At 42.9% G+C, this 17,273-nt stretch overlaps 1 protein-coding gene across 1 annotated transcript in view; it reads left to right on the forward strand.

Moving 5' to 3' along the window:
* The first annotated feature begins 1,234 nt into the window (after positions 1–1,234).
* SLC51A (solute carrier family 51 subunit alpha) overlaps positions 1,235–17,273 on the forward strand; it is a 36,666-nt gene continuing 20,627 nt past the window's right edge. Inside the window, exons 1-4 of the mRNA XM_044292490.1 lie at positions 1,235–1,328; positions 5,339–5,433; positions 10,264–10,418; positions 11,940–12,013. Of these exons, the coding sequence (XP_044148425.1) occupies positions 1,294–1,328; positions 5,339–5,433; positions 10,264–10,418; positions 11,940–12,013 (359 nt within the window). The 5' untranslated portion in view covers positions 1,235–1,293. The remainder of the gene's footprint in view (positions 1,329–5,338; positions 5,434–10,263; positions 10,419–11,939; positions 12,014–17,273) is intronic.

Genomic DNA, 17,273 nt, shown 5'->3' on the forward strand with positions numbered 1-17,273 from the left:
TATATATATATATATATATATATATATGTATGTATATATTTACATACATGCAGGGGCGTAGCTGCCCTGGTGCAAGAGTTCATCTTGTAGCCCCCCTTCCCTCAGTGCTTTGTGGCAAAGAGCAGGGATGCACCTAGCCTTTCTCTTGCCTGAGGCAAAAATTTTAATGGCACCCCCCATGCCAAATTCTCAACCTAACCCCTTCTTTCCATCCCTACTGTTAAAAAGATACTTTAAAAAAAACATTGCATACAGCACTGTGCCGGGCAGGGCTCTGATAGGCTACAGGCACTCCTGAAGCCTATTAGACGGAAAGGTGAGGCAAGGAGACAACGCTCCTTTCCCCCGCCACAGCACCTGTATTGCCACCCTGAGGACAGAGATACATAATTGGTGGTGTGCCACTTGCAAGGAGGACCCTGTGGGGCACCCTGTCTCAATTGAGACCATTGAGACTACTGTAGCTACGCCCTTGGTAAATATATATACATATATATATATATATATATGTATATATATATATATAAAATTACATTTGATAAAATAAAAGTCCCATTGCAGTTAATCAGGTTCCATTACAACACAAAGGATATTAGGAATTTACAGCACTGACCACTTTATATTCTTAAAGGGATGTTCCGTTTACTTCTTTACTTTGGTGGATAGGGGATAACTAACTGACCATGGGGGTCTGACCACTTGGACCCCACCAATCCATAGTACACTTGGCTACTCCAGCAGTCCCATGGAGAATGAATGGAGTGACAGGATGCATGATCAACTTGCTGTTCCATCAGGACGGGGAGCAGCATAGGGGATAACATGAAGAAACCAGAATACCCCTTTAGCTATTTAGCTCCATCTAGTTATGTAATGGAACTGATTATAAGGCACATTTCTACTTATGAATGGAATAGTTAAACCACATAAGTATCCCAGGAACCCTATGGGCTAACTGCCCTGATATGAGAATGTGGCTCCAGCAAGGATATGTAAAAGTAGTTAAGAAAGACATGGAAATGAATGGACATCTGTGCACGAGAAAGTAAAAATGAGTTTTCAAGTATTGATGATTACGGTATATCATTTTATTCCCCTGTTAAAGTTCAAAGAGAAAACTACAAACATCTAACGCACATTTCGGTATGGAAATCAATGACCTGAATGTCATAGGTCTGCCAATGAACCTGAGGTTTTGTAGACAAATGAACTTGGCAAAGTCCACCACCACTGTCCAGAGCAGAGTGTGTTACAGCTGTGAGCAGAGTGGAAGCTTTGGGCAACATCTGAATCATGGCGTCTTCAGAAGAGTTCAAACCAGACCCCAGGTATATATTAATATATTTTCACTTATTACATTTAAAGGGTCATTAACTTTTTACAAAACTTTTGAAAAGTCATAGAGACATATCAAACATTTAGATTGGTGGGGGTCTGAGCGAGGGGAGAGAACCATGTGCTCTCTTTCTCTTCTCACTGCATGGGACAGGTTCCATAGATGTCTATAGGTCCATCTTGATTCCGTCCTCAGCAGTACGGAGAGAGAGGATGATATGCGTGCGCTTATCTCCCCTCGTTCTAGGGATCAGACCCCCACTGATTTAAACTTTTTGAAAAAATAGTGAATTAGTTTTAGAGGAATATTTTTACAGCATGGAAATCCACTATAGGTCATGCAATATGGTAGCTAAATTAAGAATCCCTTTTTTAAATAATGTAGTTATATATTATATATTGTCTTTTGGATTTGAAAAGAAAATGTAATCTAATAGTATCACATATTGGGGCTGCATCATCTATGAAATAGGCAAAAAGAACCTCATGTATAATCACATTACATGTTTAAATTCCCAAACTGTACTAGAATACTAGACGCTGGGATCCTAATGGTTCCTTGGGGCCCTATTCTTTGTCTGGACTAGTTTATATAGATGTGGCACAATGTATGGTATTAGTTTATGATTATAATAATATATGCCAATCTGCTCTATAACATGCCGCCTGCTGGTTATTTAGCATTTTCATGGTGATAGGTTCCCTTTAATGGGGGAATTACATTTCAAATATTTTTTTTTATATTTCTTGCATGATTTCCAAAACCTTTTGATTCCCCAAAACATTGTCCCTTCATGGTTTCAGTCATATACCTTCAATCAAGGAATTGGAAGTTTGTTTAGGTACCAGATTATACCAGAAACTCTTCTTCATACTATAGAGGGAGGATTTAGGGTCCATTCCACGGATCCGCAAAACACGAACACCGGCAATGTGCGTTCCACATTTTGTGGACCGCATATTGCCGGCACTAATAGAATATGTTTTTTGTCCGCAATTTTTTTTCTTTTTTTTTTTTTCGGGAACGGAAATGCAGACCCGGAAGTGAGGCCCCATCAAAATGAACAAGTCCGCAATTCTGTTCTGCAATTCCGTTCCACATTTTGCGGATGTGTGAATGGAGCCATATGAAGAGTTGTGTAACCAAATTGAAGATAAAAAAAATAAAATCACAATTTGTTTTCCTACAGCCCTACTTTTGCAAAACATTGCGGCTTTGTGTCCCGTTTTTCACCACTCCCACCATTTGTGTAAAAAGTAGACTTGGACTAGCGATACTTGTTGTGGTTCTGATCAGTGATGGCCAGTTTGCAGTGTTCACCAGTGAACACATGCTGGCTGCCATCTTGACTCACCCGTCCGGTGATGCACAGGTAAGCCCTTACCTGTGCCTGTGCCGGGAGCCGGTCTGAAATCAAATGCGGTCAGCGGGAGCAGGCAGTTTCGAGAACAGCCGCCGGGGGCCTTCATCGGGCTGTTCTCGGAACTGCCTGCTCCCGGTGACCGCATTTGAATTCAGACCGGCTCCCGGCACAGGCAAGGGCTTACCTGTGCATCATCGGACGGGTGAGTCAAGATGGCAGCCCGCATGTGTTCGCTGGCGAACACTGCGAACCGGCCATCACTGGTTCTGATACTCTGTACCCAATTGCCTAAGATGTGATATATCAAGATTTACAGTAGAAAATGATAACACAAACAATACTAATAAAAATCAATTATACGGTAATGCTTTATTACTACTAGAAAAATTGCTAAAATGTAAAAATGCTATTTTTTTAAACTATTTTCTTGAAACTTTAAGCCTAAGGCTACTTTTACACACACATTTTGGCTTTCCGTTTGTGAGATCCGTTCAGGGCTCTCACAAGCAGTCCAGAACGGATCAGTTTTGCCCTAATGCATTCTAAATGCAAAAGGATCCGCTCAGAATTGATCAGTTTGCCTTATTTTGCCTTCGTTTGCCTTCGTTCCATGTTTATTCCGCTTTGGAGGCGAACACATTAAAACGCTGCTTTTCCGTCTGACGAAACTGAGCCAAACGGATCCGTCCGGACACACAATGTAAGTCAATGGGGACGGATCTGTTTTCTATGACACAATCTGGCACAATAGAAAACAGATCAGTCCTCTATTTACTTTCAATGGAGTTCATGACGGATCCGTCTTGGCTATGTTAAAGATAATACAAACGGATACGTTCTGAACGGATGCAGACAGATCCGCACCAAACGCTAGTGTGAAAGTAGCCTAAGGCTGGGGCTACACTCATCGTGCGACCAACAATTGCTATGTAGCAGTTTAACCTTTCAACTGAATGCAGTAACTGTGACCCCATTCAGCTCAACGGCTGCATTGCTACATTGCGATCATTGGCTGCATGATGGTTGTCGCGGCCAAGATCACTCTGTACCCTCAGACTTAGTCTGTCCGCATACGGTGGGTCCGCAATACACGAGGCACAGGCCCTGTGCAGCCGCATCACGGATCATGGACCCATTCACTTTCGGAAGCACGGATCGGAAGCCCACGGAAGCACTAGGGTACATGCACAACTTTTTTGCGGTACGGACCCTCGGATGCGAATCGTGGGCCAGTGCACGTATATTGCGGACCGCAATTTGTGGTCCGCAGTACGAGCATGGAGCCCTTACGTTTGTGTGCATGAGCCCTTAAAGGGGTTATGTCATGATTGATGTAAGAAATGAAAATCAGACTTAAAGGGGTTGTCTGACTTCAGCAAGTGGCATTTATCATGTAGAGAAAGTTAATACAAGCCACTTACTAATGTATTGTGATTGTCCATATTGTCTCCTTTGCTGGCTTCATTCATTTTTCTATCACCTTATACACTGCTCACTTCCATGGTTACGACCACCCTGCAATCCAGCAATGGTGGCCGTGCCTGCACACTATAGCAAGGATAGTGGTATTTTACCCTTCACTGTGGCATTTGGAGCTAGAGCGGTGGTATTCTGTGCTGCACTACAGTATAGCTGGACCTGCCTGCTTGTGCTTATCTGTGCTGCCCCACCTTCTGTCAATTTGGACTCCCCCACAACATAGGTCCATTTTTAGGTTTCCAGCGCCACTTTAAGTTTCCAGTCCGCTCCTGTGTGCAAGTCAAATTTAGATAGAAGTGGAAGCCCAATCAAAAGTCTGGTTAGATGAAGAGAATCAGGACATAGACCAAATAAGGCTAGTTTTACACTTTTATATCCGGCCGGAACAGCCAGACAGAAATGGATAACCATAGTGTGAAACTAGCCTAAGGGTACTTTCACACTAGCGTTAAAGTTTTCCGGTATTGAGTTCCGTCCTAGGGACTGATCAGATATATCCCCATGCATTCTGAATGGAGAGCAATCTGTTCAGGATGCATCAGGATGTCTTCAGTTCAGTCACTCTTACGGTATTTGGCTGGAGAAAATACCACAGCATGCTGCTGTATTTTCTCTGTCCAAAATCCCGGAACACTTGCCGGAATGCCGGATTCGGCATTATTTTCCATTGAAATGTATTAATGCCGGATCCAGCACCAAGTGTTCCGGAAAAACAGATCCGGTTTTCCGGTCTGCGCATACACAGACCTTTAAAAATGTGAAAATAAATAAATACCGGATCCGTTATTCCGGATGACACCAGAGAGACGGATCCAGTATTGCGATGCATTTGTGACACGGATCCGGCAGGCAGTTGTGGCGACGGACTCCAACAACGCAAGTGTAAAAGTACCCTAAGTTGTAAAACGTCTAAATGGTCGTCTATATTAGCAGAGCACAGAGCAGCAGTACGTTCTCTATTTTCAGCTCCAGGCCTTGCAGAACTTTCCTTCTACTTGGCTTACTACATGCATCATCATATTTCATGCAAATAGTTTCATGCGCAATATGACAGAATTGTATGTACCGTACTTCCTTATCACAGTGAACAGCCGCTACCAGGGGCACCTGTATTCCTATTCTGTATAATGCTGGTGCAACCTTTCTTCTATTTCTTACAGACTTCCCAAGAAGCTTGTTTACTTCCTGATGAACAACCACAGTGTACCGCCATCCTGCTTCTCCTTACCACCAACCGCAGCACAATTACCATACTGTATGTCAAAGACAGTTTAAATAAAAGCTTATACACTCTTAATAATGCATATATAAAATATCAAACCTGGCAATGTAACGGCGAGATTGTACTAACAAAGTAGAACTGGTAGAGCAAGTTCCTCACAAAACAGATCGCTCTAAATCCTATAACACTATGCAAAACCTGCAACTCCTGGCCCTTGTTAAAGCAACATATTGTAGAACAGCAGGCACTGATTATATATATATATACACTGTAGGAGAAGACTCTGTATAGCTTGTCACTCTAGTATTAGGAGTCCAGGGCTAGGTCCTACTCAGTGATTGACAGCTTTCTCTGTATGAGTGTGTATACATAGATAGATGTCAATCACTGAGTGAGACCGCCCACCGGACTCTTAAGTCCAGAATGAGGAAGGATTTAAGTGAATTAATGACCAGTTATACTGAATCTCTGTATCTGTATGTTCTATAAAATATTCTTTTGAAAAGTCTTTTCAGGTTCCCTATACAGTGGGTTAGACATTAGCTGGTTTAAAAAAATACTGACCTTGTCTCTCTTTCCCAGGGATTCCTTTTCTGCCAGGCTGCATCAGAATGGCATGACTGGGCAAATTCTGGCAAGTGATGTCATCAGCTGTACCCACTTGCATTAGCACAGTGCCAAACACTTTACGTATAATGTCACAGTCACATAACATGACTAAATACCAGGATATTGTCGTCCATTAAACGAGGCATGGACTCGCAGGGCAGGGATGTAATACTACCACTTCACAAAGCGTTGGTGCAGCCTCATCTGGAATATGCAGTTCAGTTCTGGCCACCAGTCCATAGAAAGGACGCTCTGCAGCTGGAAAAAGTACAGAGGAGAGCGACTAAACTGATAAGGGGCATGGAGGGTCTTAGTTATGAAGAAAGATTAAAAGAATTGAATTTATTTAGTCTTGAGAAGAGACGTCTAAGGGGTGACCTGATTAACCTATACAAATATATAAATGGGCCATACAAAAAATACGGTGAAAAACTGTTCCATGTAAAATGCGCTCAAAAGACAAGGGGGCACTGCCTCCAACTGGAGAAGAAAAAGTACAGTTTCCAGAAGTGTCAAAGCTTCTTTACTGTAAGAACTGTGAAGCCGTGGAATAGACTTCCTCAGGACGTGGTCACAGCAGGAACAGTGGACAGTTTTATAAGGCCTCATGCACACGACCGTTGTGTGCATCCGTGGCCGTTGTGCCGTTTTCCGTTTTTTTTCGCGGACCCATTGACTTTCAATAGGTCCGTGGAAAAATCGGAAAATGCACCGTTTTGCAGCCGAGGCCGTGATCCGTGTATCCTGTCCGTCAAAAAAATATGACCTGTCCTATTTTTTTGACGGACAACGGTTCACGGACCCATTCAAGTCAATGGGTCCGTGAAAGAACACGGATGCACACAAGATTGGCATCCGTGTCCGTGATCCGTAGGTTGCTTTCATACAGACGGATCCGAAGATCCGTCTGCATAAAAGCTTTTTCTGATCTAAGTTTTCACTTCGTGAAAACTCATTTCCGACAGTATATTCTAACACAGAAGCGTTCCCATGCGTGATGGGGACGCTTCTAGTTAGAATACACTGCAAACTTTGTACAAGACTGCCCCCTGCTGCCTGGCAGCACCCGATCTCTTACAGGGGGATATGATAGCACAATTAACCCCTTCAGGTGCGGCACCTAAAGGGGTTAATTGTACTATCATATTTCATATATCATATTCCCCTGTAAGAGATCAGGGCTGCCAGGCAGCAGGGGGCAGACCCTCCCCAGTTTGAATATCGTTGGTGGCACAGTGTGCGCCCACCATCGCCCCCCCCTCCCTCCCTCTATTGTAATAAATCGTTGGTGGCACAGTGTGCCCCCACCGTCGCCCCCCCTCCCTCCCTCTATTGTATTAAATCGTTGGTGGCACAGTGTGCCAACCACCATCGCCCCCCCCCTCTATAGCAGTAACATTGGTGGCAGTGTGCGGTCTCCCATTCCCCCCCCCCCATCATTGGTGGCAGCGGAGTTCCGATCGGAGTCCCAGTTTAATCGCTGGGGCTCCAATCGGTAACCATGGCAACCAGGAAGCTACTGCAGTCCTGGTTGCCATGGTTACTTAGCAATAGTACAACAGTAGAAGATTCATACTTACCTGCTTGCTGCTGCGATGTCTGTGAACGGCCGGGAGCTCCTCCTACTGGTAAGTGACAGTTCTTTAGCAATGCGCCGCACAGACCTTTCACTTACCAGTAGGAGGAGCTCCCGGCCGTTCACAGACATCGCAGCAGCAAGCAGGTAACTATGAATCTTCTACAATTGTACTATTGCTAAGTAACCATGGCAACCAGGGCTGCAGTAGCGTCCTGGTTGCCATGGTTACCGATCGGAGCCCCAGCGATTAAACTGGGACTCCGATCGGAACTCCGCTGCCACCAATGATGAGGGGGGGGGGGGGGAATGGGAGACCGCACACTGCCACCAATGTTACTGCTATAGAGGTAGGGGGGGGGCGATGGTGGTTGGCACACTGTGCCACCAACGATTTAATACAATAGAGGGAGGGAGGGGGGGCGATGGTGGGCGCACACTGAAGGGGGGGCGATGGTGCCGCACCTGAAGGGGTTAATTGTGCTATCATATCCCCCTGTAAGAGATCGAGTGCTGCCAGGCAGCAGGGGGCAGTCTTGTACAAAGTTTGTAGTGTATTCTAACCTGAAGCGTCCCCATCACCATGGGAACGCCTCTGTCTTAGAATATACTGTCGGATCTGAGGTTCACGAAGTAGCTCATATCCGACAGTATATTCTAACATAGAGGCGTTCCCATGGTGATGGGGACGCTTCAAGTTAAAATATACCATCGGATTAGAGAAAACTCCAATCCGATGGTATAAAAGAACTCCAGACTTTACATTGAAAGTCAATGGGGACGGATCCGTTTGAAATGGCACCATATTGTGTCAACATCAAACGGATCCGTCCCCATTGACTTGCATTGTAATTCAGGACGGATCCGTTTGGCTCCGCACGGCCAGGCGGACACCAAAACGACTTTTTTTTCATGTCCGTGGATCCTCCAAAAATCAAGGAAGACCCACGGACGAAAAAACGGTCACGGATCACGGACCCACGGACCCCGTTTTTGCGGACCGTGAAAAAAAACTGTCGTGTGCATGAGGCCTAAAGGGTTTAGATGAATTCTTAAAAGGAAATGACATTAATGCTTATGAAAACGTGTAGAAATCTGAGTCTCACTTCCTTCTGGGATTCGCGTCCCCTCCTATCCCTTGGTTGAACTTGATGGATTTATGTCTTTTTTCAACCGTATTAGGGTACTTTCACACTTGCTGAAGAGGATTTTGGCAGCCAGTGCAATCCGGACGCAAACTGATGGCATTTGCCACATGGATCCGGATGCGGATCCGTCTGCCAAATGCATAGAAATACCGAATCCGTCTTTCCAGTGTCATCTGGAAAAATGGATGCGGTATAATATTTTTTTTGCATTGTTTTTGGTCTGCGCATGCCCAGACCGGAATGCCGGATCCTTTTTCCCGCAACACTTAATGATGGATCCGGCACTAATGCACTTCAATGTAAATTAATGTCGGATCCGGCATTCCGGCAAGTGTTCAGTCTTTTTGGCCGGAGAGAAAACTACAGCATGCTGCGGTATTTTCTCCGTCCTGAAAAGGCAAAAAGACAGAACTGAGGACATCCTGATGCATCCTGAACGGATAACTCTCCATTCAGAATGCATTAGGATATAACTGATCAGTTATTTTCCGGTATTGAGCCCCTAGGACGGAACTCAGTGCCGGAATAGAATAACGCTAGTGTGAAAGTACCCTTAACTATGTAACTATGTAACATGACTAGATCGGCTTGTCTATTGATGGAAGAATATGTTGGCTGAATATAACTATTTAGCACAGACATGATATCTACAGTCCCCCGGGAGAGAAGCTTTAGGCTGGGTTCAGACCTAAGAGTTTTACAGCGCGTTCCTAGGCGCTGTAAAACGCTCAACAGGCCAGAACAAATGATTCCCTATGGGAATGGTTCTCACCTGAGCGTTTTACAGCGCGTACGATCGCGCTGTAAAACGCCCGACGCCCAAGAAGTACATGAGCTTCTTTGGGGCGTCTTGTCGCGCGTTCCTGTACATAGACTTCAGCGGGAACGCGCGACAATGGGCGTTTGCTTGTCTCTGTATGCGCGATTGCAAACGCCGGTACAATCACGCATTTAGGGTGTCTCCACATGGGTGCAGGGTAACATGCAGATAATCTGCCGAATTGCCATGCATTTCTACACCAGAATCGCACAAAAAAAATGCAATACTTAATTGATGCAGATTCTCCACAGATCTCATCCTTCCATTAAAAAGGGTGAAATCTGCACAAGTAAAACGCATTGACATTATGCAGATGGAAGCAAAGTGTACATGAGATTTGTCTAATCCCATACACTTCACTGGTCCTGTACTACTCTGCGTTTTTTCCTAATGAAAATCCTTGTGGAAAAACTGCATGTAATCCGCATTGTGCGCAGGCACCCTATAAGACAGAACTTTTTCAACCTTAAAGTTATCCTAAATGTCACCAACTGGTGGCATATCTGCACATTTTGTATGATGGAAAACTGTAAAGATCGATGTAAAAGAACTCTGCACAGTCATTTATAGCGGATGTGAAACTAGCCAGCGTTGGGTGCCTTATATTATTCCATGACTTTGGTTACCCACAGTGGCAGCCTGTATTATGCTGTAGCCTGTCCAAACGTATTGTGTCACCTGTAACTCATCACCTCTTTTGCTGTTTTTAGTGGTGGACACCATACAACTTTGCATCATGGGGATCCTCACCATTCTTTCCATAATCTCAATCATTGTTTATGTGGAAGATGCTCTTTACATTATGAAGAAAGTACAATGCCCAATGAAAAAAAGAACATCTCTATGGAGCAGTGCTGCCCCAACGGTAAGACCCTAGAGCAGGCATGCTCAACCTGCAGCCCTCCAGCTGTTGTAAAACTACAACTCCCATCATGCCCTTCTTTGAGCTGATAGCTGTAGGCTGTCCAGGCATGCTGGGAGTTGTAGTTTTGCAACAGCTGGAGGGCCACAGGTTCTTCATCCCTGCCCTAGAAGAACCATTTGTGAAGTAAATTTGTGAAGTTTGACTACGTCAATGACAGATCTGTAAATGATCCAGGAGTGGATCATAAAAGGAGTGGATCATAAAAGGAGAGAAATTATAAAAGACAGATGCAACCTCTCCTCTTTTTTTTAACTCTTAGACGACCAGGCAATTTTCTATTTTTACGTTTTAATTTTTCACTCCCCTCCTTCCCAGAGTCATAACTAGTGATGAGTGAACTTCATGTTTTGAAGTTCGCTTCCGGCGTTCGGGTTTTCTGGCAATTCCATTATGGATTCCATTATCACGGACCATAAGGGAATTCTATGACGGAATGCACCACGGAAGCCTTTAGGAGGCATTCCGTCATAATAGAAGTCTATGGGGAGCATCACAGATTCGCCTGGTTTCTGTTATACAGGAGTTCTGTCCTGCATTTTTTGGGTCCAGTCTGATGAGGTATGTATTAAGGGGACCAAGCGGGGGCCCCCATTCAAAAATTTGCTGAGGGGTCCAGTCAGTTCTAGTTATGCCACTATCTGGCACCGTGAAGCTCTAGATAGGTTTAGTAGCTAACTATAACATCATTCCTCTCCATCACTACTCTTTTCATTTTCATTCCTTTATCTTGTGTCCGGTCTGATCCAATCACCTGGATATAAGAAAAGAAAGCAAAAAATAACGTATTGACGTCTATGGCAGTACTGTGGCCGCTCTGCTCTTAGTGCACACAGCTCTGCATTAGTCCAACACTTATACAGTTAGTATAAAAGAATAAAAAGAGGCGTTTCACATAAGAAGTTATGTGCACAATTGGTCCTTTCCTTACAACAGATTCCACATAGCACCTGTACATAGTTTATTTCAGGACTATCTTTTGCATGAAATACAGAAGTTATCTATATCTTGTTTTAACAAAAAAAGAAGTAACTTTATGTAGGTAACAAACTGCACTTACAAAAGGTGGAGATGTATTTAAATTCTTAAAATGTTTAAAGGGATTGTCTGCGATAAGAAAACAGGATCTACCTTTTTCCCGGAAACAATAGCACACCTGTATCTGGTACTGTGGCTGAGCTGCAGAATCGTGTACAGCCTGCAGGACTCTCCTTTTATCTGTGCTTTTTGGAATGCTTTGCCCAAAAAGTGACATAAGCAACAGGTTCAGTTGGTCAGTCAGGCTGGTAGCCGAAGCGAAAGAGAGGCCGCTCAGAGTTGAACCAATGCGTTGTGACCTACCAGTCCATTCACCCATTGCCGACCTAGGGTTTAGATGTACCAAGTCTATCTGCCATACTCCTTACAATGGACTCTTCATTGTATTCATTCATCTTGTGATGACATTGTGATATATTGCTCTAGGTCATCTCAACAATTACCTGTTTGGGTCTGTGGATTCCTCGTTCAGCCATGTTTGTAGAAGTTGCTATTGGCACGTGAGTATTGGGTCAATGATGAAAGATAATATATGTATATTCTTAAAGGGAGTCTGTCACCTCCATATGGCCATATACAGTGCTTACATGGCTCTGTAGCACACCTATACAGGATTGTAACGGTACCTTTGTCTTTGTCTTTAGACTTGCACAAGCAGGAAAAACTAAGATTAATTCATATGCAAATGAGCACTCGCAAGTGCCCAGGGGCGAAGTTCAGTGTGTAGGTGCCCAGGCTGCTCTGCCTTCTTTTTACTTTACTCCTCCCCAGTCTCTGCCTTTGCCCGCCCTCAAGTCCAGACCTATCGATGAGGTAAGAGACTTGGAGGGCGGGCAAAGGCAGAGATTGGGGAAGAGTAACGCTGAAAGAAGGCAGAGCAGCCTGGGCACCTACACACTGAACGCCCCCCCTGGGCACTTACACACTGAACTCCACCCCTGGGCACTTACACACTGAACGCCGCTCCTGGGCACCTACACACTGAACTCCGCCCCTGGGCACTTGCGAGTGACCATTTGCATATGAATTAAACTCCGTTTTTCCTGCTGGTGCAAGTCTAAAGACAAAGACAAAGGTACCGTTACAATCCTGTATAGGTGTGCTACAGAGCCATGTAAGCGCTGTATATGGCCATATGGAGGTGACAGACTCCCTTTAAGAAATCTAATCTCTCTAATCAAACAACCTTCTATTACTTTAAAAGGCGCTGTTTCAGGTATAAAGCAGATGCAATAGCTTGAAAAGGGTTATCCCAGAATGAAGATTGTGATTAAGATGTGAAAATGAAAATAAAACATCATGTAGCACATGACAATCTATTTCTAGCAAAGCTAGAACCAGCCGCCTCACATGGGTCCAAATATCTGCCCATCCATTGTTCTAGTTGCTCTGGTAGATTTTCTTCAGGGTAAGGGTCAAAGGGTGTGTCTTTTCTGGTGCAGCGCTCTCCCTGTCACAGCTCAGGGGGTGTGTCCTTTCTACTGCAGCTCTCTCTTTGTCACAGCTCAAGGGTCATGTCTTTTCTGCTGCAGCTTTCAACCTGTTACAGCACAGGGGTGTGTTATTACTGCTACAGCTCTATTCCTGTAAGTGGAACAGAATCTATAAGAAGATCCAGCAGTTGCAAGATGGAACTGAGCAGGTGTGACCTGCATATTCAACTCAGTAGCACAACGTCTTCATTACTATACAGTTTGAACATCAGGGGTTATCATTATAATGAAATAAAGGGATTATCTTGCAACAGTAGCATTTCAAATGTAGTCCATTTTTTTGTTGGGACAGCCACTTTAACACCTTGAGGACCTTGCCATTTTTCACCTTAACCCCTTAACGCCCGATGACATACATGTACGTCATCTCTGGACGTGACTTAAAGCCCAGAGAAGTATATGTAGGTCATGGTGATCCTGCACCCACCCGATCAGCAGCAATGATCCGGCGGTCACTGATAGCCGGACCCCTGCTGTATGCTCCGGAATCTGTGAAATCACCTATGCCGGCGCATTAACCCCTGCACGACTGCGGACCGTGGCACATGCGGGCTTCAGACATGTGCGGGGTGGCAATCGGATCCCCGCGCTGCTGTGACGGGGATCCGATGGCAGGGAAGGCATCCCTATGCCTTCTTTAGGCATCGTGGCTGACTTCCGGGAGAGCCTGTGAGATCCAACCCCCTGGATCTCACAGGCAAGCAGGCTGGAAGTGAATTACGTTGAGTAATACACTTACAGCTAATGCATTGCAATACAGAAGTATTGTAATGCATTGCAAAGGGGATCAGACCCCAAAAATTAACCCCTCAGGTAACCACCCTCAAAAAAATAAAATAAAAACGGTGCAAAATAAACCATTTTTTTGTCACCTTACATTACTAAAAGTGCAACACCAAGCAATCAAAAAGGCATATACCCCCCCAAAATAGTACCAATCATACCATCACCTCATCCCACAAAAAATGAGCTCCTACCTAAGACAAATCGCTAAAGAAATTAAAAAACTATGGCTCTCAGACTATGGAGACACTAAAACATGATTTTTTTGTTTTAAAAATGCTGTTATTGTGTAAAAATGTAATAAATAAAAAAAGTATACATATTAGTTATCGTCGCGTCCGTAACAACCTGCTCTATAAAAATACTACATGATCTAACACCGTAAAAAATAAATAAAAACGGTGTCAAAAAGCCATTTAGTCATATATCTAACCTGTCAGATAAACACTGTAAATTACAAAAATAAAAACTGTGCAAAAATAGCTATTTTTTGTTACCTTGCCTCACAAAAAGTGTAATATAGAGCAACCAAAAATCATATTTACCCTAAAATAGTACCAACAAAACTGCATCCTTATCCTGGCTTTTCCATCGTGCACCGGGCTTTGCCATCGTGCGCCTGGCACATGAGCAGAGAGAGGAAAGCGGCTGGCTAAGTGCAGGAGCCGGAGAAGGAATCGCGCAGTGACAAGGAGCACACCGCGCATGCGCAAGACTTGCACGATCCCAGCCTCACAGCAGGATGTTAATCACAGTGAAGGGAGGACGGGTAAGGGGCAGGCTTAACTTGACTTGAAGCAAGGAGGCCGCTGCCCCCTTGACCTCAAGCTGACTATGAGGATACCGAAAACACAGATTAAGGCTACGTGCACACTGCACACGACAGTATGTGTTTTGTGGTCCAGAAATTGTGGATCCGCAAAAAAAACGGATGTCATCAATATGCCATCTGTTTTTTTTTTTGGCGGATCTATTGTAACAATGCCTAAAACGGACAAGAATAGGACATGTTCTATTTTTTGGCGGAGCTATGGAACAGACATATTGATGCGGACAGCACACGGACCCTTTGAAATGAATGGGTCCGCATCCTATCCGCAAGAAAAAACTGAACGGACACGGAAACAAACAACGTTCGTGTGCATGTAGCCTAAAACAGCGTTTTTATAAAGTATACAACAACCAGTGGAGGAATGAAAAACATGATTAGGAACACACTGGGGGCTACTGTAAGGTAATGATGTTGGTTTAAAATGTGTTTTGGAGGTGACAGGGTCCCTTTAAGGACCACTTAAATTCTAAAGTCACTTTGTGGGGGCTTACATAGTGGAAACCCCCCATAAATGACCCCATTGTAGAAACTACACCCCTCAAGTTATTCAAAACTGATTTTACAAACTTTGTTAACCCTATATTCGTTCCACAAGAATTAAAGGAAAAAAGAGATTACATTTTAAAATTTCACTTTTATGCGGATTTTCTATTTTAATAACTTTTTTCCTGTAACACATCAAGTGTCACTAGCCAATGAAAACTCAATATTTATTATCCCGATTCTGCAGTTTACAGAAACACCCCACATGTGGTCGTAAACTGCTGTATGGGCACACGGCAGGGTGCAGAAGGAAAGGAGCGCCATATCTATTTTGGAGGGCAGATTTTACTGGGATAATTTTAAGTTGCCATATGACATTTAAAGATCCCCTGATGCATCCCTAGAGTAGAAACACCCCCAAATTGACCCCATTTTGGAAATTATAGGATAAGGTGACACTTTTATTGGTACTATTTTGTGGTATATATGACTTTTGATTGCTCTTTATTATGCTTTTTGTGAGGCAAAGTAATTCAAAAATGGCTGTTCTGGCACAGTTTTTATGTTTTTTTTTTTTTTCAGTGTTCACCCGACAGGTTAGATCATGTGCTATTTTTATAGAGCAGGTTGTTGTGGACATGACAATATCAAGTAGGTCTATTTTCTTTTCTTTCAGTTTTACATATAAAAGCATTTTTGAAATAAATCATGTTTTTGTTTCTCCTTTTTCTGAAAGCCATATTATTTTTAATTTTTGGGAGATTATCTTATGTAGGGGCTCCGTTTTTGCGGCATGAGGTGACAGTTTGATTGGCACTATATTGGAGTACATATTACTTTTTGATCATTTGGTATTACACTTTTTGTGATGTATGGTGACAAAAAAATTAGTTTTTTTTTGGCATGGTTTTTATTTTTTATTTTTTTTATGGTTTTCACCTGACAGGGTAAATCATGTGCTATTTTTATAGAGCAGGTTGTTACGGACGCGGCGATACCTAGTTTGTCTATTTTTCATACATGTTCATACATGTTTTTGTGTATCCATTTTCTGAAAGCCATATCTTTTCTATTTTTTGGGCGACTCTCTTAGGTAGGGTATCTTTTTTTGTGGGATGAGATGACGGTTTGATTGGTACTCTTTTGGGGTGCATACTAAATGATCAAAAAGTACTATTACACTTTTTGTGAAGTAAGGTGACAAAAAATGTATTTTTTGGTATGGTTTTTGTTTTTATTTTTTACAGTGTTCATCTGACAGGTTAGCTCATGTGATATTTTTATAGATCAGGTTGTTGCGGATGTGGCGATACCTAATATGTCCTTTTTTTAACTATTTTTAAGTTTTAAACAAAGCATTTTTGAAACAAAAATATCATGTTTTAGTGTCTTTATTTTCTGAAAGCCATATCTTTTTTATTTTTGGGATATTGTCTTAGTTAGGGTCTAATTTTTTTGTGGGATGAGATGACGGTTTGATTGGTATTACACTTTTTGTGATGAAAGGTGGCAAAAAATTGCTTTTTTTTAGCAGTTTTTTATTTAAAAAAATGTATGGTGTTCACCAGATAGGTTAGGTCATGTGATATTTTGATAGAGCAGGTTGTTACGGACGCGGCTATAACTAACATGTCTGTTTCTTAATATATTTTGGTTTTCAACAATAAAAGCATTTTTGAAATAAATGATATTAAATGTCTCCATTTTTTGCGGGATGAGATGACAGCTTAATTGGTATTATTTTTGGGTACATATGACTGTTTGATCACTTGGTATTACACTTTTTAGGATAAAAGGTGACAAAAAATGGCTTTTTTTTAGCACAGTTTTCTATTTATTTTTATACGGTGTTGACCAGACGGGGTGGATCATGTGATATTTTTATAGAGCAGGTTGTTATGCGCGCCTTAACCCGGCGTTCGGTTCATCCCGCAGCGCCAGTTCTGCTTACCAAAAGCCTAATATATCTGTTTTTTATATTTCCATTATTTACATAATATAATTTTATATGTCTCTTTTTATGAGAAAGGGACTTTTTTTTTATTGAAACACTTTACTATGGTCAACTAAGACAGTATTCCTTTACACCAGTTTTGATAAATCTCCCCCATTCAGTATGGCACCCCTCCCCCACAAGGGAATACAAATGCTCATAAAATAATGTTGCTT

Source organism: Bufo gargarizans, chromosome 4, assembly GCF_014858855.1.
Source record: "Bufo gargarizans isolate SCDJY-AF-19 chromosome 4, ASM1485885v1, whole genome shotgun sequence".
In the NCBI taxonomy this organism is placed as follows: domain Eukaryota; kingdom Metazoa; phylum Chordata; class Amphibia; order Anura; family Bufonidae; genus Bufo; species Bufo gargarizans.